Source organism: Halichoeres trimaculatus, unplaced genomic scaffold (genome assembly GCF_033239565.1).
Source record: "Halichoeres trimaculatus isolate MK-OKI-2021-1 unplaced genomic scaffold, fHalTri1.1 fHalTri1_scaffold_9, whole genome shotgun sequence".
NCBI classification, from domain to species: domain Eukaryota; kingdom Metazoa; phylum Chordata; class Actinopteri; order Labriformes; family Labridae; genus Halichoeres; species Halichoeres trimaculatus.
Genome location: NW_027437188.1, coordinates 600,325 through 628,174, shown reverse-complemented (window position 1 = coordinate 628,174; position 27,850 = coordinate 600,325). Strand labels below are relative to the sequence as shown.

Here is a 27,850-nt window from a genome sequence, read left to right as displayed (position 1 = left end):
CCACCACAACGAGAGGAAGCTCATCAAACGTTACTCTGAGACAGAAAGAGGAAGGAGAGGAGCAGAGGAGCTGAGACCAGCAGGAGGTCAGGGCCCAGCTCCTTCAATTCAAACCGTTCAGGATGCTTTCAGAGTTCGGCATGGTGTGGAAGCTGCAGACAGGCTGAAGAGCATTCTCTTTGTCCTGTGGATCATTTGTAATCTTTACAGGTTTTAAAGACACTCACACACACATATTCACAAGCTTTGCTCCTTCTTCAGTGAGAGGTTCAGTTTTTAGGGCCGCGCTCCAAAAAGAAGACCTGTCACTGAAACTCAGCATCCACAATCTCACTGCAGACTTCCTTCAGCGGCTGTGTTTGGTTGGTGCATCCTCTTCTTTTGTCCTGATGACATTCATTTCAGAGAAAGGAGCTGAAGAAGGAGAATCCAAAAAGAGCAGGAGGAGGAGAGGTCTGGTTGGTCCTCTTCAGAGCTTCATCTCTTAATAAGTCTATAAAATTATCTTTTGTTATTCCTCTTTTTTCTGTTCATTACAATCCTGAAGCTGATCACAGGGTGGGTTGGAGAGGGAGGGGCTGGAGGGGCCCAGTGTGCAGCTCTGGGTCCTGGTCCATGGGAGGGGGAGCTGGGGAGGGTTTGGTGTGGCTGACGTGGGTCCCCCGTGGATCAGTGTCTCAGGGCTCGTCTTTTGTCGGGACCTTTCATCATCTGGTCCGTGTCCTCTTTGGAGTCTGAGGAGAAACAGGGACATGGTTTTAGGAACGGAGAGGAACGGAGAGGCTCCTCCATCAGGAGCTGCTCCAGCTCAGCTGTGGGGTGCTGGTCTGCAGTCTGTGTGCCGTGCACAGAGTCAAACACTGCACTGTGCCTCATTTTGTCTTTAAATCACTTGAATAAGACAGATTTGACTTAAAATAAGACAAAAACACTTGATAAGATTTCAGTTTTTGCAGTGTATGAGTCAGCATCCCCAACACTGAGTCATCAGAAATCTACTGACTGCACTTTAGAGCATCTTAAAAGTCCCTGAACCAATCCCTGAGCTCTGACACGGTGACGGAGACTCTCTGCAGGGGGGGGGGGGCTGCCTTACTAACTGCTAACCCCCTCTGTGTGTGTCCACTGCTGCTGTGATTAGTGTGAAGCGTGGTTACTCACCGAGACATTCGGGGCAGCAGGCGCCCTCCCTGCGGTTGAGGTTGGTGCAGGTTAGAGCTGGACACTGTTTCCTCTGACACTTGGTCACGCCGTGCTGAGGACAGAGAGGGAGGAACGGTGTGAGGGTCATTTCTTTGTCACTCTTAATAAATTAAAACTCCATCTACTGGTGTTGTGGCAGCTTCAGACTGACAGTGTATTTTATCATTGCTGATGTTATAACTGTATAACTGTATAACTGTATAACTGTATGAACTGCACAGGGCTGAGGTGAGGAGGAAGCTCCCTGTTTAACCTCCTGAGGCCCAACAACGCATTTTTGTCCTCTGTAGAGGACATCACTTTCAGAGCTTTATTTAAAAAATCAAAATAGTCTGCAAGGATAAAACCTGCTGTGCTCTTTAGAGGACATCCTGGGCTTTCCAGTGATATCTGATTTGTTAAGAGTTTATCCAATGAATCACAAGATCTGCCTTTCCAAAATGGCCACCCAACCAAACTGTGTTTTATGAGTCAGAGAAAGTTATCAGATTTAAGCTAATGCTGTGTTTTTAAAGCTTAAAATTGGATGGTTCTTAAATCACAGGTGCTAAAGGTGTACTTTGAGAGGTTTTGATGTCATACATTGTTTGTTTTTTTTTTCTTTAGAACATTTCCACCCAGTGTCTTCCACAGTGGACATGGGGACTTGCTAGATCTATTTTGTCATGTATAATTAATTTAATTTCAAAGTTTTTAAAACGTTTATGAAAAAAGTAGTGTAGCACGCTACTTTCAACCAAGACAACTATGTACAAAGAATCAGGAGTAGTAACACGTTTTTCCTCTGGGCACTGAGCACTCTGTTTTGGTCTCCTCCATCTCTCTGAGCCTGTGTTTACCCTCTTCCTGTCACTGCTCTCTGTCTGTTTGGGTCTGAACAATCTGTCTGTGCAGCTGCAGTACTTACATCACACCAGCAATTGATGCACTTCATCTCCCCAACCAGTGGGACCCAGGGGTGCCAGTTGTCGCTGTTCTGGTAATAGTTTTTGCCAAACTTGCAGTGGCGCGGGCCGTCTGCCTGCATCATGTCGCTGTGTTCCAGCCCCGCAGGCGTCCTCTCCTCCTCTGGACACTCCTTACAGCAGTCTGAGGGGTTACGCCTCACGGGATGGCTGCAGGTCAACACCGGACACGTCACCTTCTCGCAGTGAACCTCCCCTGAAGAGCCCTGTGGACCAGGTGTAGCATTAGCATCAGGTTAGCAGCTGTTCCTGTCCCTCTCCAGAACAAATAAGAGCTGACTTATTGCTTCTTTCCACATAAATACTCCAACAGATGAAGCACTTTTTCAAGCCTCTGTTTCTCTAATACCAGATAAATGATCCATTAAGGGCTGATGGAAAGCAGGCCCAGCCAGATGTGGGGGAGTTTATTGGTGCATATTTACCTTGCAAGTGCAGACAGCACATTTTATGTAGCCAAAAGGAGGTACGAAGGGATGCCACGTGGTCCCTGGGGCGTGCATCTTCTGGTCTCCTTCAAAGTAACAACCTGAGAAAGACGTAAAGATTCAGGATGTTAACTGACGAGAAGGCTGATATGAGGTGGGAAACAGGAAATACAGAAATAAAAGCCTAAAAAGGGGAGTCCACAGAGAGGAGAGGGGCTGTACCTACCCTCAGGATTTTCTTCCACCCTCTCTGGAGCTTTCATGTCCTTGGGCTCTTTCCTCTCTGAGCAGGAAACAGGAAATGGACACATAAAAACAGAATTAGTTTTCAGCTTTATGGTTGTTGTGGAGATGGCTTTGGGAATTCACCCCAACAGGACAGTAATCTGAACACAGGAGGTAACTTGAGGCAGTGTAGAGTCACACAAGGATCTGTATCCTGTCTGTAATCATTTACCCATCAACCCAAACATAAGGCACCTTCATCTCTCTCCACTCTAACCTTCATAAACAGCAGTCAGTGTCTTGTTTTTGTGCAGATGTCTATCAATCTAAAGCTACTTTAGCATGCATCCTCTGTCACTCACCGTCACACACAGGGCAGCATCGGTCTGCCGGCTGAATGGTTCTGGAGCAGGTCAGCACGGGACAGATGAGCGGGTCACAGATTACAGTTCTCTTCTGCAGAAAAACAACAGACACAAAAACTTTAGAGGCACAAGAGGACATAAAACCTGACTGCGTGGATGCTTCGGCGTGTCTGACTCCTGCCTCTGTGTCTGTTACCTGGCAGCTGCAGGAGAAACACCTGTCGTAGTTTGGGGTCCAGTTGGAGCTGTGAGCATGGTACTGGTTCTCAAAGAAGCAGGTATGAGGGTCTTTCTTCAGCTCCTCCGGATCCTTTACGAAGAGACCATCAAACTCCTCCTCAGTCTCTGCTCTCGTCCCAGACTCACAGTTGTTTTGCACGTGGACCTGAAGAGAGGAGCCAAAGAGAGGAGTTAAGGAGAGGAAGGATGGAGGGAAGGGAAAAAGGAGGTGAGAACATGAGGTGTCAGTGGACCCTGACTCCAACCTGGTGTCAAGCTGACTTGTTAACTGCTCCTGAACAGGCAGATGTCTGTTTCTGTGTTTGACCTGTTGGTTCCTGAAACAGCGTGACCTGCCTGTTCAGTGTGTGTGTGTGTGTGTGTGTGTGTGTGTGTGTGTGTGTGTGTGTGTGTGTGTGTGTGTGTGTGTGTGTGTGTGCGGGTGTGTGTGTGTGCGGGTGTGTGTGTGTGTGTGTGTGTGTGTGTGTGTGTGTGTGTGTGTGTGAAAACACTTTCCAAGTCATTACCCAGAAGCCCCAAAGGTTCCATGACCTCTACACCTGCAGGGCTGCAAATAGGTTTGTGGGCAACTCAGAGAGTTTCTGAGACACCGTTAAACTTTTTCTTCCCAGCAGAGCCCTCCAGGCAGACAGCATCTGCCTGTGAGTGTGTGTGTGTGTGTGAGTGTGTGGGCTGCCGAGGACTCAGTGAGTGGACGTGGAAACACCACTGTCTTCTTCTTTGGAGCTCTGATGCTCTGTGCTGTGCTGAAACGCTGCAGCTGAAACCTGGTCGTGCAGCCGGTGGTGGAGGAAACTTCCACCCCTGCACCCACTCAAAGATGATGAACAAGTTGCTGAGATGAGGCAAGCGCTCTCTGCATAACTACACCCTCCACAACAATCCCCTCCAAGCTTTATGCTTTCATCAGTCACAGTGAATAAAACCAACAGAACACATAAAGAGAGGTTGTTCCAATGCAGTGGCGACGTAATAAAGGGGTGTATAGATCTATCAGCCATGCATATGATTAAGTGAGGGAGGTTTCTGCAGTCTGCTCAGTTAATTATTATAAACCTAAAAATTGTATTGCTGCAAAACAATTTGCAAATGCAAGTTAGATACACAAATATTGTCCTGCACTAGGTTTCCCAGAATGCTTTGCACCATAAAGTAGCACTACCTGGACCATCGTGCAGAGTGCAACAGGCCAGCATCATGACTTTGACCTGCTCTCCATCCTCAATGGGCCATTGTCAGGCTCAATGCAGCATCAGTGTGTATTCCGCCTGTGAGTCTGAGCTCAGGGCAAACAAACCCTCAGCACAACGTTTGCAGATTTAGTGGCATGTTTGCAGATCACAGATCTGTGACTGTTGCAGAACAGGAGAAGAAAAGGCAGTTCCCTTCAGCTTCACATGATGACAGTGTGTTTGTTCTATTAGAGCAAAACTAAAAACTTTGCATTCACAAATCAGTCATCACATCTATTTCTATTTTATCAATTTTATGTGTGTTAGTGTTTTGAAAGTAGATTAGTTCCCTACATTTAGTTCAATGGGGATATGAGCGGTGATATGACACGTTACACGGACACTAGCCCACTCTGTGATCAGTGGTCCATTCCTGGATCATATAAAGGTGCAGGGTTCATGTAGAGAGTCAGCACAGGGGGTTATAAAGTCTCAGTAAGAATCTCATCCATCAGCTTGGTGGTTATATGTGTTAACCCATTCCTGCCTGAATTCATTTAAAATGATATCAAAATGTTTTGTGAGTGGAAATTGTAAATGTAGACATATCACAAACAAAAGTCATAACTAAGTGATATTGTCATGGTTTGGGTTTGAGTATTTGTAGAGTTTGGATTTTCTTGTGTATCTGGAGTTTCTTGGTTATTCTTTGTGATTCTTGTCTTTGTGTTCATCTGAGTTAAACTTGTTGTGTGTTTTCTGTGTTTCCTGTTTTTGTCTGTAGGTTTTCTAACATGACTTTTAGCCCTTAAACTCTTCATATTTGCCTCTCTTGGACAAGCTGCTTCTGCACTGACACGTCCTTCCTGACTGGTTGGTGAATGAGCTGGTGGTTAAAAAACAGACCCTCTTGGTTCAGTCTGGTTGCAGTGGTTGGCTAGCTGAACACTTTGTGTAGAGCTGAGTGATGTTGTTGTCATGTGGTTGTAAAGCAGTGTGATGTCTTTGTAGAGCTGCTGTGTCTCTGGAAGGTTCCTGTACGTACCCGTCCTCGTATCTCTCCTCGGGGGTTCATCTTGGTGCTGACCTGGATGAACGCCGTGCCCTGGTTCAGGTGCTGCAGGAGTTCAACACTGATGTCCTTTAAGACTCCCTGAGCCTGGTGCAGAGGGGAGGGCAGAGTGTCTGTAAGAGTTTGCTCACTTTAAAACCATTAAGCGTTCCACGCTGTGAACACCTGCGTACCTGTGAGCCGTAGAATCCCGTCAGCAGCCTCTTGTGTGTGGTGGCGCTGTCGTCTATTTCTCCAATCTCTGCCAGCCCGTGCAGGTGGGCGTTCACCGTGAGGTCGTCTGCCCTGCTGAGGCCGGCCACCATGATCTCATAGTGCAGGTGACACTGTTTGTCCACTGACACCCAGGCGTGGCCGGACGCTCCCGTTCTGACTGGAGGAGCCACAAAGTGGCCAGCCAGAGGAGTGGGAAGCTCTGAAAGAGGAAACGTTTCAGTGAGGCGTGCAACCAGCAGTGAAAACAGTTATCTTAGCTCCACGTGTTTCCGTTTGTTTCCGCCCTCCCTCTGTCTGAGGATTCATACCGTGTCTGGGTGTCTCCAGGCCGCTGTAGAGCATGGCTTTAATCTGCCCCCTCAGCTCTCCGTCCTGGCTGTGCGTGGTGGCCACGTTGATGAAGAGCTCGTTCTGCAGCAGCATGTGGATGTGTCGAGCTTCCAGGCGGTTCCAGCTGCCCTGAGCGCGGCCTGTGGCCTTGTTGTACTCTGGAGTCAGGTCGTACAGCACGGAGCGCTTGTTTCGCCGCCGCGGCTTCAACTCGATAGTGAGGCCCACAAATTCACTGGTGAGACCTGCAACCTGAACCTGGAGGAAGGGGACAGAGAGTCGTGTCACGAGCCCAAACGATCATTGAAACAGCCTGCGGGATGTGTGGCCTCATTCATTAGGGAGCTCTTTGCTACATGGACAAAGTTCCTCAAAGTGTTTCATCATCTGCAGAGTCAACACTACAAAACTGTTCCCAGCAGAACTCTGAACTTCATTCATTCATTCATCCATCCACCCTAAGAAAAAGCAGATGTGTTTTTTTGAATGCCTGAATCATTTCCTGAAGCTCAGTTTGATCCCAGATCAGCTGGACTGGAGGCCAGTGGAGGCCAAACTGTGCTAACACTGATTTTAATCCATTCTGTCTGCTTTACGACACACTTTATGGTTTGTTAGCTTAAAGTCACTGATTGTTTGGTGTGAGGAAACTCCATAAAAGTGGAGGATATAAAATCTAAAAGGGACTGGTGGAGTTTTGGTTTTGGATGGAGGGTCGGCTTGGGCATGAATGTTTTCTGTCTTTCATCAACTCTGTCTATCACGCGGTGCTCAGCCCAGAGGAACGGCTGACACAGGCAGGCTGTGGGAAAGCTCTCAGCCTGTGTCAGAGCAGCACCTTAACAATCAGAAAGATCTTTTTATTTTACTGGATGGGCTGAGGATGAAGAGACAGAAATGGAAGTGAGCGCAGGATGACGAGCAGCCAAAGGTGACAGGTCGAGTTTGAGCCGCTGCCCCCAGCCTCTGAACGCGCTGTGTGAACACTGATGCATGACCAGTTTTAATATGTAATACCCACTGCACTAACATAAAACATTTATTTGTCACTGAAATCTTTTTTCCTGACTGCTGTGATACTTTCAGAAACTCCAGAAAAATCCCAACTCAGGTTTTGACAGCTCCTGTTCTGTGTGCAGGAAAAGGCCCGTTTGGTTCCATATCACATGCATTCAGACTTATTATTTACTAAGACCAGAAATTTGAAGTTGCTGTCTCCATCAGTTTTTTATTTATTTATTTTTTTTTATTGTTTTTTTCTGCTAAGCATTACACTACACGGACCACATACATAAAAAGTTACTGTACGAGACTGACCTAAATTTATGGGAATAAAGTTGTTGTTTTAATCCAGAGCTTTAGGCTACCAGGAAAGCACCTGTAAGAAAATGAGGAGCATGGAGCATCTTGAGCAGTTATCCTTTAGTATAGGTTTCCCAAATAAAGGATAATTTCATCTTTAGGCTCATCAGCATAACATCGTCACAAGTATAGGGACCCTGAAAAGATCGCTGAGAGACCAAAGCTTTGTTAAGAACTTTGCCACAGTTAGAAAGATATCCACAGATTGAATAAAACATGATGCAGAAATATTAGATCATTCTATACATGTGATCTCATCCCTTATGAAAGAAAAATATATTGCAGCATATTGGAAAATATCATGTCATATATTAGGTAATATATTCCCATACATTTAGTATTTATATTTTCCAATACATTGCAATGGAAAGCGGCAATCATTTGTATATTTTGCAATATATTGCAATATATTTCATGAATATATAATATGCCCTCAATATATCATTCCATGTATATCAGAATATATCAATAATATGTTACAATACATTTCAAAAAATATATTGGTACATATATTTTTCTTTCGTAAGGGATGTTTTTCAGACTACATTTCTGAGATCTTCTGGTAGCCTATAGCTATAGACTAAGATAATTACTTTATTCCCGTAAATCACAGCTTTTTTTCTTGTAATGTGATGAGTTTGATCTTCTAAATTATTATTATAATTTTAATGTGGCCCTGCTCCTCCGTCCTAGCAAACAGAGGGTAAACTGTAAAAACAACTTTGAAAAATTTGGCTGTCAAAAAAAGCAGATACACATTGCAAAAACCTTATCCTAACCTTACAGATCTTATCAAGTGTTTTGTCTTTTTTTAAAGTAAAAGTTGTCTGGCTATACTCGATATGAGCCACATTCAAGCGGTCAGTCCAGAAAAATGTTTTGTTTCAAGTTATTCAAAGACAAAATGAGGTCTGATTTGCTTGGTACAAGTTAAAAAAAATCTGCCCATGGAGCAAGAAAAACATGCTCAAAAATTTTCCCTGAAACTAGAATAACGTCTAAATACAAGTAACTTTCTCTTATTCCATTGGCAGTTTTTTTTTTTTTTTTATCAAGCAATTCAGATAGTGCTGCATGATTTGGGGAAAAGGTGCGATTGGCGATTAGGTGGACAATATTGCGATTGCGATTGTGCTTGGGATTTAATAAAAAAAGTTGTCATGAGTCTACAGACTTGCTTGGTTATCATGAAGAAAAATCCAGAAAAAAGCAGAGATGGGTTACTGAGGATTGTAATTGTGTAATAATTCTCAATATATCCAAACTTACTGTAAACAAACAACAATGAACAGCACAACAGTACTGTTTTGTTTGTTTTCAAAATAGCACATCCATGCCACTTTTGTTTTGCATGTTTTGAAAATTACATCTTTTTGCTGTGTCATTCAACCAGTAACCAAAATAACACCAAATAACAGAGGCAGAGTTTCTTTTCACCATGAGCGCCTCACTTACTTCTTTGTGCTCCATCTTGTCTGATTAAACTGCTGTACCAGGGGGGCAGGTAGTCACATGACCAGTTGAAACAGTGACTGATTAGTCATCTCACACTTGCTCTCTTACTCAGTCACACACAGACACACACACACAGACACACACACATCACTCACACAAACACGCTCATTTTTTTACACTTTTTTAAAATAATTGCACAATCGCACCTCTTTTGCGATTACGTAATTGCATGTGCTGACATTGCGATTGCGATAATCGTGCAGCACTAAATTCAGACATCATTTTGTCTTTGAATAAGTTGAAACAAGACATTTTTCTGGACTGGTCAGGTGAATGTGGCTCATATTAAGTCTGAAAAGACATTTTCGACTAAAAATAAGACAAAAACACTTCATAAGATTTCACTTTTTTTAGATACATGGAGTAAAGTTAAAATGATCTAAAACACTATTTCTCATGGTGTCTGTTTTGTGCACTTGTAACTTGTGCTCAATAATGAATGTAGTGTTTGTGCTGCATTCAGGTTTTTATGACACTGGAAGACTTTTCTTCTCTTTTCTGTCTCCTTAATAAACACAGTTAAATATAAACTTCATATAAAAAGTCTAACTGTGTCAAACACTCAGTCATCCATTCCCAGTACCTGGTAGTCCAAGGTCCCGTTATCATGAAGATGAAACACAGCTGATCCCACTCCTCCTGTCTTTCCCGGGGCCAACGCGTCACCACTGGACATCACGCTCTGAATGGCTGAGAGAAACAAACACAGATCTGTTTTAATAAATCCACATCAGAGAAGGTTGATCTAAAACCATCCCTGCCCCCCAGAGGCCCCCTCCTTCCCTCACAGCCTCACAGCCTGACAGCCAGCCGGGTCCAGCCTCAGTGAGGCAACTCATGTTGAATGCAGTGGACGGGAGGGAATGAGTAACAGGATGATGGGAAAGAGGCAGGGAAAAAATGTGAAAATGACATGGAGACAGAAAAAAGCCAGAGAGGAGGAACGACGCCAGGGATGGGGAAGGGGGGAGGCTGAGGGGCTGGGAGAAAAGAGGGGGGAAAAGAAGCGTGTAGGGTTTGAATTCTTCATGCATAACGTCAAGCTGTTAATCACCAGCGTGGAGAGTCGGGTCCAGCAGACTGTGACCTTGGCAGCGACGCTGTGTGTCCGTGTGTAAAACTGACACATGCATATTTCTCTCCTTACATGCATATCTCTAAAAACGCTGGATGCCCCCTCGCTCACGCTCGGGTGTGTGTCCCATCAAACCCCATGTGTGCACACTTTACCAGACCATCAGGCTGTCCACAGCATTCCTCAAACCTCCCTCTGCCTGAGCGTCTCTCACAAACACACTCACAGACAGACATGAACACACAGTGTTGGTGGGCCACCGACTCCAGCAGAAGGTCTATAAACACGCTTTCCCCCACCGATAACACTTGAAAGGACGAAGACGTATTTATGGAGCAGAATGACAAAAACAGCCGTGGATGGACGGAGACAAACAACGCCAAACATGCCGCCAGGAGCCTTTGTTTGCCCCGCGCTGTTTGTCACAGAGCAACGTGAAAGAGACACATGAGCTCATGCTGGTCTTTGCGGGGGACACTCACTGTCACAAGACTTCCTGCCGCTGATGAAGCCAGAGATCTGTCGAGGATCCTGACCCTCTGTTGCCACTGTGATCTCCAGCTGGCCGCGAGATAACCAAAACAGTTCCCGACTGTTCAAGTCCGTCAGCACCTCTGCAAAGTCTGGATCCTGTGGGCACAGATGGAAACAGTTAGTTGTGAGCAGTTCGAACTTGGTTAAAAATATGACAAGATGCCATTATGCTCAAATCCCCTTTTCAGTGCCTGAACTGAAACTGTCAAAACATGCTAAAAACATCATTCTGACATGTTACCAGAGCAGAAAACCAAAACTGGTGACTCTTCTTCTAAAGGGAGTCTTCAGTTTATGACAACAGCAAATACTCTGCATGAGTGACCTTCACAGGGCTGTAAAAACACCTCTGCTGCTTCAAAACACATGATTTTAAATCAAGCCGCTGACGAGAGCTCGCTGAAACCCTGCTTTGGAAACACGTCTTGTAACACTTTTCATTCTCAGTGAAGTTTAATTTCAAGCAGGCAACCGGACCCAAGGAGGAGGGGAGGGAGGGATGCGAGGGGGACTTTCAGGAGGTTGAGAAATGTGGAATTAATAGGACAGATGTACAAGTGTGTTGAAGAAATGTTACTATTTTATGACCTCAGGGCCCGAGTTCAATATAAATATACATGCATCATAAATCCACACGATGAGGAGCCAAACAGAGAGGAGGAGGAGGAGGAGGAGGAGGAGGAGGAGGAGGAGGAGGAGGAGGAGGAGGAGGGGAGGGCAGTAGAGTTGAGAGAAGTGAACGGGGATTACAGTGAGGGATACAGAATGAAAGGTGTGTGTGTAAATCAGGCAGAGGAATAACGCTGTCAGGATTACTGCTGCAATGAAAAACAACACCAGGCGTTTCAAAATCAACGATCAAAATCGTTTCAACTCAGTCTGCCATTGTTTTTGATGGTGGAACCATAAAGGAGAGGATCCTGAGGGCTCAGTGGATCAGAAAAAGTTTCATCTGGATCAGACGATCCCTGCTTGGAGATCACACCACTTGCCAACGAGGATCAGCCAGTCCTGATTCAGTGGTGCTGTTTTTTAGAGATACTGGGTTTAATCACAGTCTACAGACACAAAGTGTCAGAGCAGAGTCTGAGGGTGAAGAGAAAACTGGGATTGCTTTAAGTGTTAAGATTTAAAGGGGCAGGATCAAAACCCACAACTTCAAAACAGTTGAGCCAACACCTTCTGGTCCAAAGTCAGAGCGTCTGAAGGAAACAATGAGCCCAACAGGGTATAGCTCAGAGCAGACGTCTGAGGAGTGTGTTTCTCTTTTATCTCCCAGACTTGTTGCTTTGCCTGACTTCAAAAACTAAACCCGGATCCTTTTCTCCTCTTTCTTCTCTTCTCTTTTGTTTTGCTCTTCTTCCTAGTAAAAACTGTGTTTTCAAACTTAATAAGAGCCATTTTCACCTGAGCAGTCCAGAAACATGTCTGATTTCAAGTTATTTAAAGACTAAATGAGGTCTGAATTACTGTAACAGGTCAAAAAAATCTGCCAATGGAAGAAGAGAAAAGAAATTATTCTAGTTTCAAGAAAATTTTCTATTGGTAATTCTTTTTACTGAATGTAATGGAGACGTGAACCCTAGATAAGATTTCAGTTTTTGGGACGTCTCACAGCTCTGCTGTGGACGTAACGGGTCAAACAGGATGACAGTTTGAAGAGAGAAGAGGTACTGCTCTGACCACAGGGGGCACAAAAACCAACACAAACAAAAGCTCTTCACAGGAACACAAGTTGTGAGATTTTTACCGAATCATTTCAGGAGAAGACTTTTATTTTCTCCCTGTACATGGTGTTGTGACAGTAACATGGATGGGATGCAGAGCAAACAGATCTACGAGGGTTTCTCGGAGTAAGGAGATCGTTTTCATTCAAGTTTCCTTCAATTTGTCTCTTCCCTGATTCTGGGTTAAGAAGCTGCAGGTTTTCTGGATTAGAGGTATCTCTGTCTCACTCAGAAATGTGATCAACCTTTGTTTCCTCTCCGTGTTTGTCACAGGAACAAATGCAGCAGATGGAAAGAATAATCCGGAATCAGAATCATACCTCAGTTATGCGATCTAATCCAAGTTTCTTTTCACAACAAGTTCTCAGATTTTATCTGATCCAATGGCTCAGACCCCATCAGATGGTGTGTCTCTGCGCTGAGGGTCATGTGACTGATCGCCGCTGAGCTGTTCAACCGTTCAGGGACGGTCTCTCTCAGCGACTGGCTCCAAAGAAGCGCATCAGCCCCTCCATGCAATCCTTGGCAGAATTCAAAACAGACCCGCCTTTCATCAGTCCTCCTCCTCCTCCTCCTCCTCCTCCTCCCTCCCTCCATCCATCTGAGCCCACAGACCACTAACCACTGACATGTGTGAGGAGTGTGTACGCAGTCCATCCTCTCCACCTCCTCTGTGTCCCCCTCTTTAACTCTGTCTCTCATCCATGGCTCATATCTGTCTCCAGCAGGAGCTCCTCTCCCACACTTTCTCTCACCTCCTGTTTCCTCCTTCTCACTTTCCTTTCCGTCCGTTTATCCAGTCACGTCTCGGGTTAGTTTCACTACGATTAGAGCCGCAGCGACAGCAGCTTTAGGATGTGGCGACAAAACCACATCCGTCTCTGTGAGGAGGGCGTGCAGGAGCTGTTCCCAAACGACAACAACGCGGCTCCTCCTCCTGTCACCCATTCAACCATGTTGGCATCAGCTTCACAGACCCACTGAACGACAGGCGCGTGTTGCTTTACTCACGTGAGAGGTGATGTTGGCTCGGATCTCCCGCAGGACGTGCTGCCGGTACACAAGCTGGACTCGTATGGGCACCACCAGGGGCTCTGAGGGGACACAGACAGGTGCTCATCAGTGTTTGCAGACTCCAGGACAATAGCTGCTAAAAGAGGCTCAAACTTTGTGTGCGTTGGTTATGCTGCCCCCTGTGGCCAAATAGGGTACAGCTCATTTCTTAAAGACGTCGGTCTGAATAGTGTGTGTGTTTGCCTCAGGAGTGAGTGATTCTTTAACTGCACTTTTCTGCAGGATGCATAACAATGAGGTCATGAGTGAGTGTTTGGCGTCTGTGCTCTGACCTCATCCCTCCGTACAGATTTATTTTGACCGTCTGCAGAGTGATGAGATAATATTTCAGCTGCCCCGTGGAGCCTGCAGGTGGGTGCTGGGGCTTGAACAACACATGCACTGGTTACAGAGCAGAGAGGACTGCCAGGGAGGGACGCAGTCATGTGATCTCAAACTTAACACTTGTCACAGAGTCGAGCATGAACAGAGGCGGTTGATGACTGACGTGGGTAAAATATTTAAAGACGTAAACCAGGAGTAGGAGGGTGGTCATGGAAATACAAATAAAATAAAATGAGGTCCAAACAGTAAAAACAATCAGAGAAGCAAGGAGAGAAGGTCAGGTCAAAAGAAAAAAAAATCAATTCAAGATGAAAGGATGAGATAAATATGAACGAGGAATAAAAACAGTTGCTAAAAAAATAAAATCAAATGTTTTTTTGTGTGAGGTTCACAGGAGGAATACTGCACACTGGAGCATTCAGGGACTTCAGGCATCAAACTTTAAATGAGAGATCTGTGATGTATGGAGCAGAAGGCTGTGTAGAGATTAGAAAATGAGTAAAAGGACTTTAAAACAACTTCTTAATGAAACAGGGATTAAATATGGATGGGGACGTGAGAGAATTATAAGCAGCTCAGTTTGCAGGCTGTAAACCAAAGAAGTCAGCAGTCTCTATAGGGGAGGGAGAAAAACTTGGTGTATCAGAGTATAAAGATTTTCTGTTAAACTATTTTTAAATATTTAAAGGATTTTTTGTTCTTTTTTTTTATTTAAATCCTTAAATTGCTCATTTTAATCTTTGTTAAGCTGGGTCAGAAAAAGTTGTGATGTTAGATCCCTGCAATAAATCCTGAAAACTGACTCACACGTGATGTTCATTTTTTGGGAAAATACAGCCACTGATATATCCTGTAAACATCATCATTCAACTTTGTCACTTGATCTGGTGAAAAAAAAGCAAACTAAAAATCTCAAAATTGGAAATATGGAAGAATTGCGGTTCAAATGGAATCTGTACCCCACAACATTTAAAAGAATTGAATTGGGAGAAAAAGCATATCCTCCCAGCCCTAGTCTCCTTTTGAACCAAACCTGGAGTCAGACAGTCACCAGGTTTAAAGTGAGCTACCAGTTAGAGACACTTCATGGAGGTTCAGGAAACTGAACCCATGGGATAACAGAGGAGGAGAGAAAGTGCTGAGGGGGTTCCCAGCAGAGGATCCTTGTCCCTGTGGTTTTGTAAAAGCTGTAGTCTCACTGCAGGGGTTGGTCACCTCATTGTTCCTGAGGGCACTGTAATTGAGGGTTGGAAGTCTTGGTTTGGAGTTGAGAAATGGTCCCCTTTGTCTCAGCACTTACCTCGGTCTCTGTGTTTGACCAGGCCCTGGAGGATGAGGATGAAGTGCAGGTTGTTCTCCGTGTCACTCAGCGTCAGCATGGCGATGCCTCCCATCCCGGCGCTCTCCTCCTCCGATGTGAGCGTGGCACTAAACGTCTCTGCACAGAGCACGCACGCACGCACACACACACACACACACACACACACACACACACACACACACACACACACACACACACACACACACACACACAAACTGAGTATCTGCGCTCTTTTATCCCCGCACACAAACACTGCTCTGTAAACACAGTCCACACTTTGGAGCTGCATCAATCCTCACAGGCTTTTTAAGATTACACAAGAGTGCATACAAGCCCCGAGCTCTGTAAATACTGAGCTTTGTGTACTCCAGCACAAAGACACGCACATGTCTGAAGAAGAGAACCAATCACACCCACACACACACACACACACACACACACACACACACACACACACACACACACACTCACCAGCAAACAGGGCTCTGTGTTTGATCATCTTGCCCTCCACTTCCTCTCGTCTGCTCGTCGATGTGCTCATGCTGACGCGCATCTGCTCCGACTGTAGCTGCCGCAGGAGAGGCTTGGCCAGGTTCTTCCATACACCGCAGATCTGCACACACACACACACACACACACACACACACACACACACACACAACACACACACACACACACACACACACACACACACACACACACACACACACACACACACACACACACACACACACACACACACACACACACACACACACACACACACACACACACACAAACAGCCAGGTGAGCAGGTAAGCTGGGAGACCTGAACTTCTCCTTTTATCACTCTCCCTCTCATGGAGAAACAAACAGACACAGCTGCTAAACACATCCAGCCATGTGAGCGCGCTCTCCATCACAGCTCAGACTCCTTCCCTGTCAGCCGAGGGAAGAAATGTGGCTAGGTGCTGACACCTCATAACTTTCAGTTTAGAGGTAATCTCTATTTTAATTAGCTATAGTGTCTGTCCCTGTGCTGGGCAGTGATGTAAGAAGAGAAAAATCCTTGGTCCAGACCCCCCCCCCCATCTCTCAGAGCTCCAGCGCTCTCTCTGGGGTCCACTGCTGCCTGACGTTGACATTTATCTAAAAATAATTACAGGCCAATTTTCTGGGACCTGTATTTAGGGGGCTCCTGGTGTGCTGGACAGAGTGTCAGGGCAGATGTGTGTGTGTGTGTGTGTGTGTGTGTGTGTATGTGTGTGTGTGTGTGTGTGTGTGTGTGTGTGTGTGTGTGTGTGTGTGTGTGTGTGTGTGTGTGTGTGTGTGTGTGTGTGTGTGTGTGTGTGTGTGTGTGTGTGTGTTTTGGCAGGACTAGTGATGAAGCCTGACCTCGGGGAGTATTGGGATACTACCGTTCCTCCAGCCTATCAGGTTACAGATTCATCAGGAGCAAAGTGGCCTCTTAATAAACCCAGCCTCACACACACCTCTGACCTGATGGCGTTTCCTCCCCTTGGAGTGACTGAGTGAGTGTGTGTCCGTGTTTACTGCAGCCAGGCTGAGTGTGTGATGTTTATAAAGACTCAGAGAGGAAGTGTTTCTGTGTTTGTGTGTGTGTGCATGTGTGTGTGCCTACAGTTTACGGTTTATTATTGCAGACTGAGTTATGGGAGGAAAAGTCAGAGTTTGAGCACAAAGTCATGAAGGAAAGGCATCCATCACAGCAGAAACTTCATTTCTCTGTCTCTCACAGGAAACACACACACACACACACACACACACACACACACACACACACACACACACACACACACACACACACACACACACTCACACACACACACACACACACACACACAAAGAGAGCAGGAGGGGCGTCTCACCATGTCTGAGTCTCCTCTAGGGACCCTGTACTCAAACGCAGTGGTCCCCTCTGAGTCCAGGAAGAGGATCCTGGTTGGACGGCTCATTCTGAAAAAGATAAATAGAAACAAACAAGATGTTTTTTTGGTTACGTTCAGATCTTTTTGCTTTTATTGATCAACAGCACAGAGAGTGAGGGAAAATGAGGGAGGAGTGAGCGCTGGCGATGTGCAGAAAGTAGTTAATGAGTTTAGTTAACTTGGTGTAGCTTTTTGGACTCACACCTTAACATGAAGAAACATGTTAAGAAAATAATTTTTTTTAAAAAGACATCGAATACTATTTGGCAAAATTGAAACATATGAGAAGCTGTCTTTCAGTTAATGCAGCCAAGACATTTATGCATGCTATGATCAGTGCAACACCACCACTGCAGGATACTGGAGAAATATCAACTGTTGATTTTTGAAAACTTTAGCTTGTTTTCAAATGTTTGTCTCGTGCATAACATTGTAAACGGTTTGGCCCCGCCCCCACTGTGTCAGTTTGTCAACTTCTGGCCAGTGGACTCCATTAAATCCACGAGAATCTTCTCTTAAAGACTATGCACCCTTTGGCCGTACTGCCTTTGGGCAATCAGCTTTTTCTGTGAAAGCCACAACTCAGTGGAGCACCTTACCAGGGGCCGGGGGCGTCCTTGGGCAAGACACTTAACCCCAAGTTGCTCCCACTGCTGCGTCAGTGGTGTGTGAATGGGTATGAAAGGGCGTGACTGTAATAGATATACTGATGGATATCTATCATAGTAAAGATTGGATCCATCAGTGAGTGAATGTGAGAGCAAACGGGTGTGGATGGGTAAGTGTGACCTGTGGTGTAAAGCAGCTTTGAGTGGTCCATGACTAGAAAAGCGCTATATAAGCTCAAGTCCATTTACCAGATGACATCAAGAACCGTGATTCCCTGAACAGATCCAAAAACCAAACTGTAAAATCTGCGAAAAGACACTCAACACTGTAACCACTGGCTTTATACAGCGGCTTTTGACTTGAACTACAATACTGTGTGTGTGTGTGTGTGTGTGTGTGTGTGTGTGTGTGTGTGTGTGTGTGTGTGTGTGTGTGTGTGTGTGTGTGTGCGTGCGTGCGTGCGTGCGTGTGTGTGTGTGTGTGTGCTGGTATGTGTGTTTTATAACAATGAAATAATTTAATGGTGACCTGTCTCTAACTCTCTAACTTTAGCTAACTCTAGTACAATGCATCAAATGGTGACATTTATGTTAAAAAATAGTACATGGTTCCTTTATAATGAAATGAAATGAAACTAAACTAAATTTAAAAAGTTGAGAAAGTGAAACCAGAGTGTGTGAGTGCCATCAGATTAGATATATCACATATTGAATATGTATGGAAAATAATAAACCCATTCTGTATATCACATTACACATTGTTTTGAGAATTTTGTCTTACATAAAGTTATGTAAATTATATTACATTACACACTTTAATCGTTTTGTCAAGTGACATTTTCTTACAATGCATTTTGTTTCATTGAATGTGTTTTTATGTTTTGTTAAGTTACATACCTCTAAATTATGTTACTTTTTTAAAACATTGTGTTACATTTCATTGTTATGTTAGATTTTTCACGATGTGAAAGTTACATGTTATGTTACGTTACGTTACGTTACGTTACGTTACGTTACGTTACGTTACGTTACGTTACGTTACGTTACGTTACGTTACGTTACGTTACGTTACGTTACGTTACTTTACGTTACGTCGTACGCTGTACACGTACACAGAGATGAGTTACTTTGAGTTGTTAGGTTATATGTTACATTACATGTTAGTTATGTGATACATTACATTAGTACATTACCTTGTTATGTCACATTGTGCTGTAACACTTATGTTACATTGCTAAGTTAAATTGTTACATTGTATTGTCACATTATGCTGTGTTATGTTGCGTTGTGTTACGTTGCGTTGTGGTACGTTGCGTTGTGGTACGTTGCGTTGTGGTACGTTGCATTGTGGTACCTTGCATTGTGTTACTTTGCGTTGTGTTACGCTATGTTGTGTTACGCTATGTTGTCTTACGCTATGTTGTCTTACGCTATGTTGTGTTACGCTATGTTGTGTTACGCTATGTTGTGTTACGCTATGTTGTGTTACGCTATGTTGTGTTACGCTATGTTGTGTTACGTTGCGTTACGCTATGTTGTGTTACGCTATGTTGTGTTACGTTGTGTTACGCTATGTTGTGTTACGCTATGTTGTGTTACGCTATGTTGTGTTACGCTATGTTGTGTTACGCTATGTTGTGTCACGTTGCGTTGTGGTACGTTGCGTTGTGGTACCTTGCATTGTGTTACGTTGCGTTGTGTTACGCTATGTTGTGTTACGTTGCGTTGTGTTACGTTGCATTGTGTTACGTTGCGTTGTGTTACGTTGCGTTGTGTTACGTTGCGTTGTGTTACGTTGCGTTGTGTTGCGTTGCGTTGTGTTACGTTGCGTTGTGTTACGTTGCGTTGTGTTACGTTGCTTTGTGTTACGTTGCGTTATGTTACGTTGCGTGGTTATATTTTGTGAAGTAATGCTGCAGTGAGTTCATTGGGTTTTGTTTTGTTTCTGCTCACATGGTTTGTTGCTCGTTTTCATGATATTCCCCATATCTGCTCCTTTCAGTGACCTCATCAAGTTTGGTTGGTGTGAACACAGCACCTTTTGTCTCCTGTCAGTGTGGTGACTATTCCAAAGCAGTAATAATTCAGCTGTATAAAACAAATAACTCTACCAATGACTGTATGATGTTATAATCTGCTGCTGACCCATTTTGGGCTGGAACCACCGTCTGCTCAGCTGTACTGCTCGGCTCCCTGTGCTGCTGACTGGCCTCAAACCGTGACTCATAAGGACCATGTTGGACAACTATGTGATGACTGCGATCTCTCTCCAGCCTTTCAGAGATCCTTCCTGCTTTTTAACTTCAGTTTGAAACGTTTTCACCTACACTCGAAGAGGAGGTAAAAACTGTGACTAATATTTCTGTCGTTGGCTCACATGGCGTGATGATATCAGGCTCTAAACAATAAAATCACTTTGAGGCCCTGCTGAATATTTGCTTCTCTAAACAACTCCAGTTTGTTTACAGCAGGAAGAGCTGGAGAAGAGGAGAGGACTGAAGGAGTGATGCTACTCAGGCCGATGAGAAGAAAACCAGAGAGCCACACTCAGAGACAAAGCTTCAGACAGTTTCAAAATCAAAGACTTCTTCAGCCCGAGCAGAGAGTGTGGTTTCACCTCTGGTATGTGATGGAGAAGGCCAGGCTGGTTCTCGTCAGGGAAAAGCGAGCTCTGGCAACGCCACTGGAGCTGGGCAGCCATGAGTCAGTCACCCCCGTCAACACGGCCACGAAGTCTGCACAGAGAGAGTCAGAGGGTTAGAAAGGTACTCAACGACATCCAGCACGATACATGGTCATGCAAACTCAGCTGAAACAGCACTGTGCTTTTCTGCAGAGGTTACTGAACAGTGTGTACAGCCCGCTGCACAATAAGAGCTCCATTCATCTGTCTTTGGAGTCTCCTGCTTACCAGTGCGGCTCTCCCCGAGGCTGGTCTCCTCAGAGCTCAGGTAGGATCTGTCGTTGTAGGATTTGTGGAGGTCACCCTCCATCTCTTTGCCCTTCTCATGGAAGTACTCGAAGCTGTCCAGCACGGGGTCGGAGGTTTTCTTATCATCATCTGCAGACACATCAAACATAGTTATTCAAAGGAGAGGGACTTGCAGACCACCTGTGTGAGGGTTCACCAAAATAAAAGCCGATTTTCACTTTTTTTTAAGCCACAACAACCTGCACAACTGCATTTTCTTTCAAGGCACTGGGTCTCTGATAGACTTCAGGAGTCTGTGCATGAAACTTATCGATGTCTCCACCTTTGATTCTATCTGAGAGACAAAACCAAACATTTCAAGACACATGAAGTCTCATCCCTCTCAAAGTCTGCTGCACAGATGAGGCCAACGCAGCGGTTTTTCACCTGATACTGTTCAGAGAGCGATGGAGCAGAGAGAAAGGTGTGAGCATGAGCAGCAGAGAGGAGAGGTTTGCCATATTCCCTCCTTCTTTTCCCTCTTTCTCCTCATTTCCATACTGCCAGTTTAAAGCCTGATATGTAACTTACCCTGACTTCTCGTCTTTAATATAGACGCCACAGTGGTGGGATAAAGTGATCCCAGCTCTGTGCCCGCACTCAGGTAGACAGACAGGAGTTCCAGAGGTGAGACAGGATCCCTGTGAGCCAGCAGAGCGTCTGTTGACGTCTCACACTGGGTCTCAGTAACCTGCAGTCCCACACTGTAAAAACTGAAATCTTAGCAAATGTTTAGGTCTTATTTTTACTTATTTTACTTAAAACGTGTAACTGGACTTAATACAACCCTTATTCACCCGAAAAGCTAAAAAAAATGTCTAAATTGAGATTTGTAAAGAGTACAAACAAAAGCAACTGGAGTCAACTTATCAGGTGAATGTTCATATTAAGTTTATGTGACAATCTGATCAAAATAAGACACAAACACTTGCTCTGATTTCAGTTTTTGCAGTGGAAACAAACAGCTGTGTGTCTTGATGTAATAGTTAGAACATGAATAAACATGTAGTCGTACTAATCCTGCTAAACGAAGGTCCAGAAAACAACTACCCTGAGTTCACCGTCTGTTATTAACCACGTTTATGGACCTTTAGGTTAAAGGAAATGCTTGAATATGAACTGTTTTCTTCAGTTCCAACATTATCTTAAGAAAACTGGTCAGTTTAGTCTCTTTATGCACGAAGAGCAACGTCCTTCGTTCAATCAAACTGATGCAATGGAAAGGATAACCACAGCTCGAGTCGTACTCAGCACTAATACTGAACAGAACCTGGATTTGTTCTGTTTCTCGCTCTCCTCTGCAACTGTCAGCACACTTTATGAATAATGTAATGCACCCAATAAGTAATAATTAAAAACTTAATGGTTCACAGCTGCAGGTTTGGAAAAATGGCGGCTAACATAAACAGAGAGAATCTGAATCCTGGAGCAGATAGAAACATCAAGCACTGAATCCACGCTGCTAGACTCAACGCTCTGTGCAAAGGGTTCAAAGGTGAAAATAATGTGGCCCCAGCTTCTCTGGGAGTGCTGTCTTAGCTGTGAGTTCCTCCAAAAGTTCCTGGTCTCTGGGAAAAGTTCCAGCAGTGGAAACATGAACACTGACACTGGATTTCTCAAAGGCAGTTTCCAGGGATTGAAGCAGGGCTGAGTGGGTCTTTTTCTCACTCACACACACACACACACACACACACACACACACACACACACACACACACACACACACACACACACACACACACACACAGACACACAGACACACACACACACACACGCACACACACACACACACACACACACACACACACACACACACGCACACAAACACACACAAACAGACACACACACACACACACACACACACACACACACACACACACACACACACGCACGCACACACACACACACACACACACACACACACACACACACGCACACAAACACACACACACACACAGACACACAGACACACACACACACACACACACACACACACGCACACACACACACACACACACACACACACACACACACACACACACACACACACACACACACACACACACACACACACACACACACACACACCTTCTGGAGCACAGTGCAGCACGCAGGTCTACCCTGAGGGTGTATGAGGGTGTGTGTGTGTGTGTGTGTGTGCACCATGTTACGGGCTCTGCTTCAGATCTGAAGCTGTGTGAGGATGTGATGTTAAACTGGAGGGTTACCTTTGGGGCAGGTTTTGCAGCAGTGCCCGGGCAGCAGAATGGGGTCATCACAGTCCAGGTCAGGACAGTCCTGCTTGATGTTCTTGCAGTTCACCTTCCCGAACACTTTGCTACGACGAGTCTTTTGCTGCCAGAACAAAGACATGATGGAGAGAAGCAGACACACCTGTCATCTCACCTGTAAACAGCTGATTTCACAGCTCACCTGGACTCGGAGCAGTTCCAGGGCCACTGTTTTCTACTTCCTGTTTTATTTTGTTGTTCTTGCTCCCTGTATGTCTGGTTTAAACCTTCCTGTGTCCTACACCTGTGTTCATTCACTCTGTTCAGTCTCTGTGTGTTTCTTCACTTCTCTGTCAGTTTGTCTCGTCTTACTGTCACCATGTTCTTCTGGCGGTTCTTCACTCCTGACTTTGATTTTTCATGTGTGTTCTGGACTGATTTAAGTCAATTTGAAATCTTTCTCAATCTTGTTTCAGCTTCATTACGTTTTTTTTTTTTTTTTTTTTTTACATTATTTATAAGTGGACTCCACTTTTAAAAGTGTTCCTCTTGTCATGTACATTTCAGCCACTAGAGGCAGATTCTATTCATGAACTCTTTGAAGGGAGTGATATTTTCAAGGACTCTCTGGTTGACTACATAGTGTTTCTTTAACTTTGCAGGTCATGAAACATTTCTTTGGTTGTTTTTACAATAATTATTTTTGAATGCATGAGGGAAAAACATTGAGGCACAATGAAGGTGTGGAAATTAAATGCTGAAGCAACAAAAAAATGAGAAATAAAATTGGAAAGTAAGGGTGTGAGTTGAGGTTCAAAATATCTTCTATCACCAGAAACTGAAGCTCCTGAAGGGTTTTGTTGATTTTGGCGCCCTCTGTGGGGAACACTGAAAACTTGATCACTTTGCTGATTCTGTCCTGTACATGAAAAGTCACTGTGAATATTTAAGTCTTTGAAAACAGTCAGTTTCTTCTTCCTGCCAGTCGCAGCAGTTTCAGACATTAAAGTTGAAAACACAGCTGATCCTGCTGGTGGTCTCGTCTGGGTTTGCAGCTCATAAATAAACATCAGTATTAATTTCAGTCTGGCTTTAAGTCATAAACACAGGAAAATCCATTCAGCTCGGACTCAGATGTTTTTTATAACCTTCCTTTTGGGGTTTCCACAGACAAGTCGCTAACTCACCGGCTCGCAGTGGCACTGGACACAGTGCATGACGCCGAACGGCTCTCCGAGATCTGGGTGCCATGTGTCCTCCAGAGAGTAGAAGCGGCCTCCAAATGAACATCCTGAAACACAAACAGAGCTGATTGTACATGACTGTCCTCGGGGTCCGGCACAGGGTAGCTATGATCCCTGGCCTCCAAAGCAGACTTCATGATGTCTGAGCTTCTTGGACGGACCAACGATACTATCAGGGGGACATTCTGACAGGTACATGTGCCTCTTTCTGCAAGTCTCACTGTTTTATATTTAAATTAAAAATGACTCTTGGACGGCTCTCTGCCCGGGCAAGTTGGAGGCAACAGAAACTCACTGGATGGCCCGTTAGTTCTGGGACTCAGCCCTGCATCCTGTCTCATCTTAATGATCCATGAGCAGGCATGAGAGACGCTCGTTTTTCCACAGAAAGACAGGCAGAGATTCCCAGAAATGTAATGTAGGTCAGCGCTCTTCAAAAAGTCTTCTTTGGTTTGCTTGAAAAGCACAGATGCTGAGTGATGGTAACCGTCCAGAGGTGCTAAAGAGTTTCATTAATCCACCTTCAGTTCAAAACAAACACACTGCTACCAACATGAGAACGGTATTACAGGAGGAACTGTACACCAGTCTTTCTCTGCCCCTACAGGTCTTTTTGATTACTACCAGGGATACATGAGAATCATTTCAAGACTTTCAAAAACAGTTAAATTTCAATTTTTGACTTGTCACAATTTCTTGTCTAATGCAACATCGTTCATGGGAAATAATCCTGTTCTTCGTACAAACATGAACTGCACTCAACCAATGCAACCTTTGGTATTTAGTTTTTTTCTCACACAAATGAACTTGTAAACTGGAATGAAAACAGTAAATTAGTCTATTCCCAAAGAAGTTAATGAGAAATGCAGCTTAAATCCTGTGGGATGAGGGTAGGGGTGGGTACCTTTCACATCTGAAACCATACAGTACCAATGCCTACCTGGTGATCGGTATCAGTACTCAGCAGTACTAATTTTAGGTACTTGAGAGTGTGTTTATGTGGTTATAAACATTAAACTGTTTTATAATTAAATCTCAAAGTTCTCCAATTTAACATCGTTATTTTTCAATATATAACCTTGCAATGCTGTGTTCATGTCCAGTATGGAAAATCTCCTTCTCTTCCACTCTTTCACAGTCACAAGGATGTGTCGAGGTACCAAAAACATCTCTGTGCATATTTCTTCAACAGCTTCAAGCTTTGCAGGGAGAGACGAGCTCAGAGACACAGCCACATTAAGCTGTACTGTTAAAGTAATGTGTAATCCAGGTTATACTTTCAGAAAAATGGTTTGCAAAGTGATTTTTGAAAAGTATATGTGTTGAACATGTGATGATGTAGTTATTGTTGTTGATTTCTTTCATCTTTGGTGTTGGTAACATTTTTTTGTTATTTTGTTTAATATGTAGGCTAGGCCCTGGACAAACTGAAATCTTATCAAGTGTTTTTGTCCTATTTTCAGGAGAAAATGTCTTTTAGAATTAATATGAGCCACCTGACTAGTCCATAAAAAGGTCTTATTTCAAGTTATATAAATAAAAAATGAGGTCTGAAATGCTGTAACAAGATCAAAAATATATATATACCAATGGAACAAGAGAAGAGTTACTTGTAATTATTCTAGTTTCAAGCAAATTTTTCTTGGAAAATTTTTCCCACAACAATTCAGACCTAATTTTTTTCTTTGGAAAACTTGAAACACGACATTTTTCTGGACTGACCTGCTAAATGTGGCTCCTGTTAAGTATAACAAGACAATTTTTTACTCAAAATGAGACAATAACACTTGATAAGGTTTCTTTTTTTTTCTGGACCTAGATTAGCGCCCTGCTTCTGCCTAGGCCTTTTCAGTCACTACCTAATACAAAACTTTGAAAACTCTGGGGTAGACTGAGGCTTTGATGCTGAGTCTGTGTTTCAGCCACATGATGTACAAAGCAGAGTCTTTTGTCAGACTACAGCCCCAGAGATAGAAACAGCTCCTGGCCCATCACGGTGATAAAAACAAACACTTGAAACAGAAAGGCAGCACATCAGCATGTTATACTTATTGTTAGAGCTGAAATCTAGCCATGGCTCTAAAAAAAACCAGCGCTCTACTTGGGGGCCTCCACTCTGATCTTACAGCACATAAAAATAGCTCTCAGTGATATTATTACTGTGCAAGATCATAATTGGGTGTTAGGCACGCTGTGTTACTACAGGGATATTATAGTGATTTCTGGTTAGGATAAGTAGAGTGTGTGCTGAGAGCTCTTGTCTGCCCGCGCGCGCACGCACACACACACACACACACACACACACACACACACGCACGCACACACACACACACACACACACACACACACACACACACACACACACACACACACACTGAGCTTCCAGCCTGGCTTATATTAATCCTTCAGTAAAACTCCCCCTCTCTGAACAGTCCAGTCCGGGTTTTAAGGAGCCAAACTGTGAGCAGCTCGCTGTCTGCCACTCCAGGCTCCGCTGAAATAAATCATCTCACAGGAGCCAATGCTTGTAATGGAAAGTCGATTGATTATAGTTTTCCAACACAGATTGCACGTTATAGGCTGTGGTTAACGTGGAGTTCCCACAGTTTGGAGCTCCTGAGTGGTTACCTTATAAAAACCGCAGTGAGCTTTGTACTTAGGGGCTTTCACACATGAATCAAACGGCGTTCACTGCGGTTATGACTCACATGTTTGCCGCTAGTTTACGCATGAAGCAACCCAGGCGGGCGGTGGGCTCGGTTCGAGGAGGAGAAATTTGCTTCATTTTGTTGTCAGTCACTAAGAGGTAAGGTTAGGCTCACAGTTTTAACCCGCTGACTACAAACATGATGGCTGTTTCATCTTAAGCGGCTGCTGGAGGGGAGACAGGTGGTGGGGCGCTCTATCCAGCGCATAATACCAAACATCCCAATAAAACCTGCCATTAAATATTTGCTGTCATTTACAGACGAAAACCAACAACTGACACACCTGCAACAAAACACACACCATGTAGAGTCCGCTGACTGCAGTTCGGCCTCAGTTGTAAAAGTATCATTTCTTGAGTAAGAACAGATTTGTTAAGTTTCACTAAAACACCGCTCGCTGCTGCCCCCCCTCGGCGCATACTGGGTCAGAACAGGAGGGCACGGGGTGATGGGCAAGAAAGACCTGAACTTTGAATAAAATACTTTTTTAAACACTTTAACTGTGTAAATTCACCCTGTCAGCACCTTTTCCATGTCTCAAAGCGGGTCTGGCTGATGTTGGATGCTGTCTCTAACCATATTTATCACATCTGGAAACACATGAAACAAACATCTGATTATTCACAGTGAAACGGAGTTTCCCTTACCAGCCAGGCCTTTGGAAGGCAGCGGCTCTCTCTCTGACTGGATGGGCAAAGCGGGAGACTTGAGGCGCGAGGCCGCGCCGGTGTGCAGCCACGCGCAGCTCAGTACGCACAGCACGGAGCGGAGCGCGCGAGGAACCAGCATCCCAAAGCTGCCTCTCTGTCAGCCTCTCCACAGAATAGTTCCCTCAGAGCTCCGGATCCTCACGCTTTAAGGAGCCACTGTCGTCCTGAACGCGACAAACCTCAAAACTTGGCTGAAAACTTTCCCTCTTACATCCAAGAGTTCGCTGTCAGTGGCTGGAAAGTCCCGAGTTTTAAATCCTTCGAGTTTTAGTCAGAGGTTTCCAGCTGAACCGTGGGTTTGT

At 44.5% G+C, this 27,850-nt stretch overlaps 1 protein-coding gene across 1 annotated transcript; it reads right to left on the bottom strand.

Annotated features, from left to right (window-relative positions):
• chrd (chordin) lies at positions 1–27,850 on the bottom strand. The gene is made up of 21 exons (XM_074680438.1): positions 27,486–27,850; positions 24,074–24,177; positions 22,884–23,010; positions 20,596–20,745; positions 20,302–20,419; positions 17,017–17,104; positions 15,620–15,761; positions 15,128–15,265; positions 13,441–13,523; positions 10,651–10,798; positions 9,677–9,783; positions 6,195–6,474; positions 5,844–6,085; positions 5,644–5,757; positions 3,383–3,571; positions 3,184–3,277; positions 2,823–2,879; positions 2,594–2,697; positions 2,111–2,374; positions 1,162–1,255; positions 1–734 (listed from the first exon to the last, which is right to left on the bottom strand). The coding sequence occupies exons 1-21, from the start codon at positions 27,625–27,627 to the stop codon at positions 670–672; spliced, it is 2,850 nt and encodes a 949-aa protein (XP_074536539.1). The 5' UTR covers positions 27,628–27,850; the 3' UTR covers positions 1–669.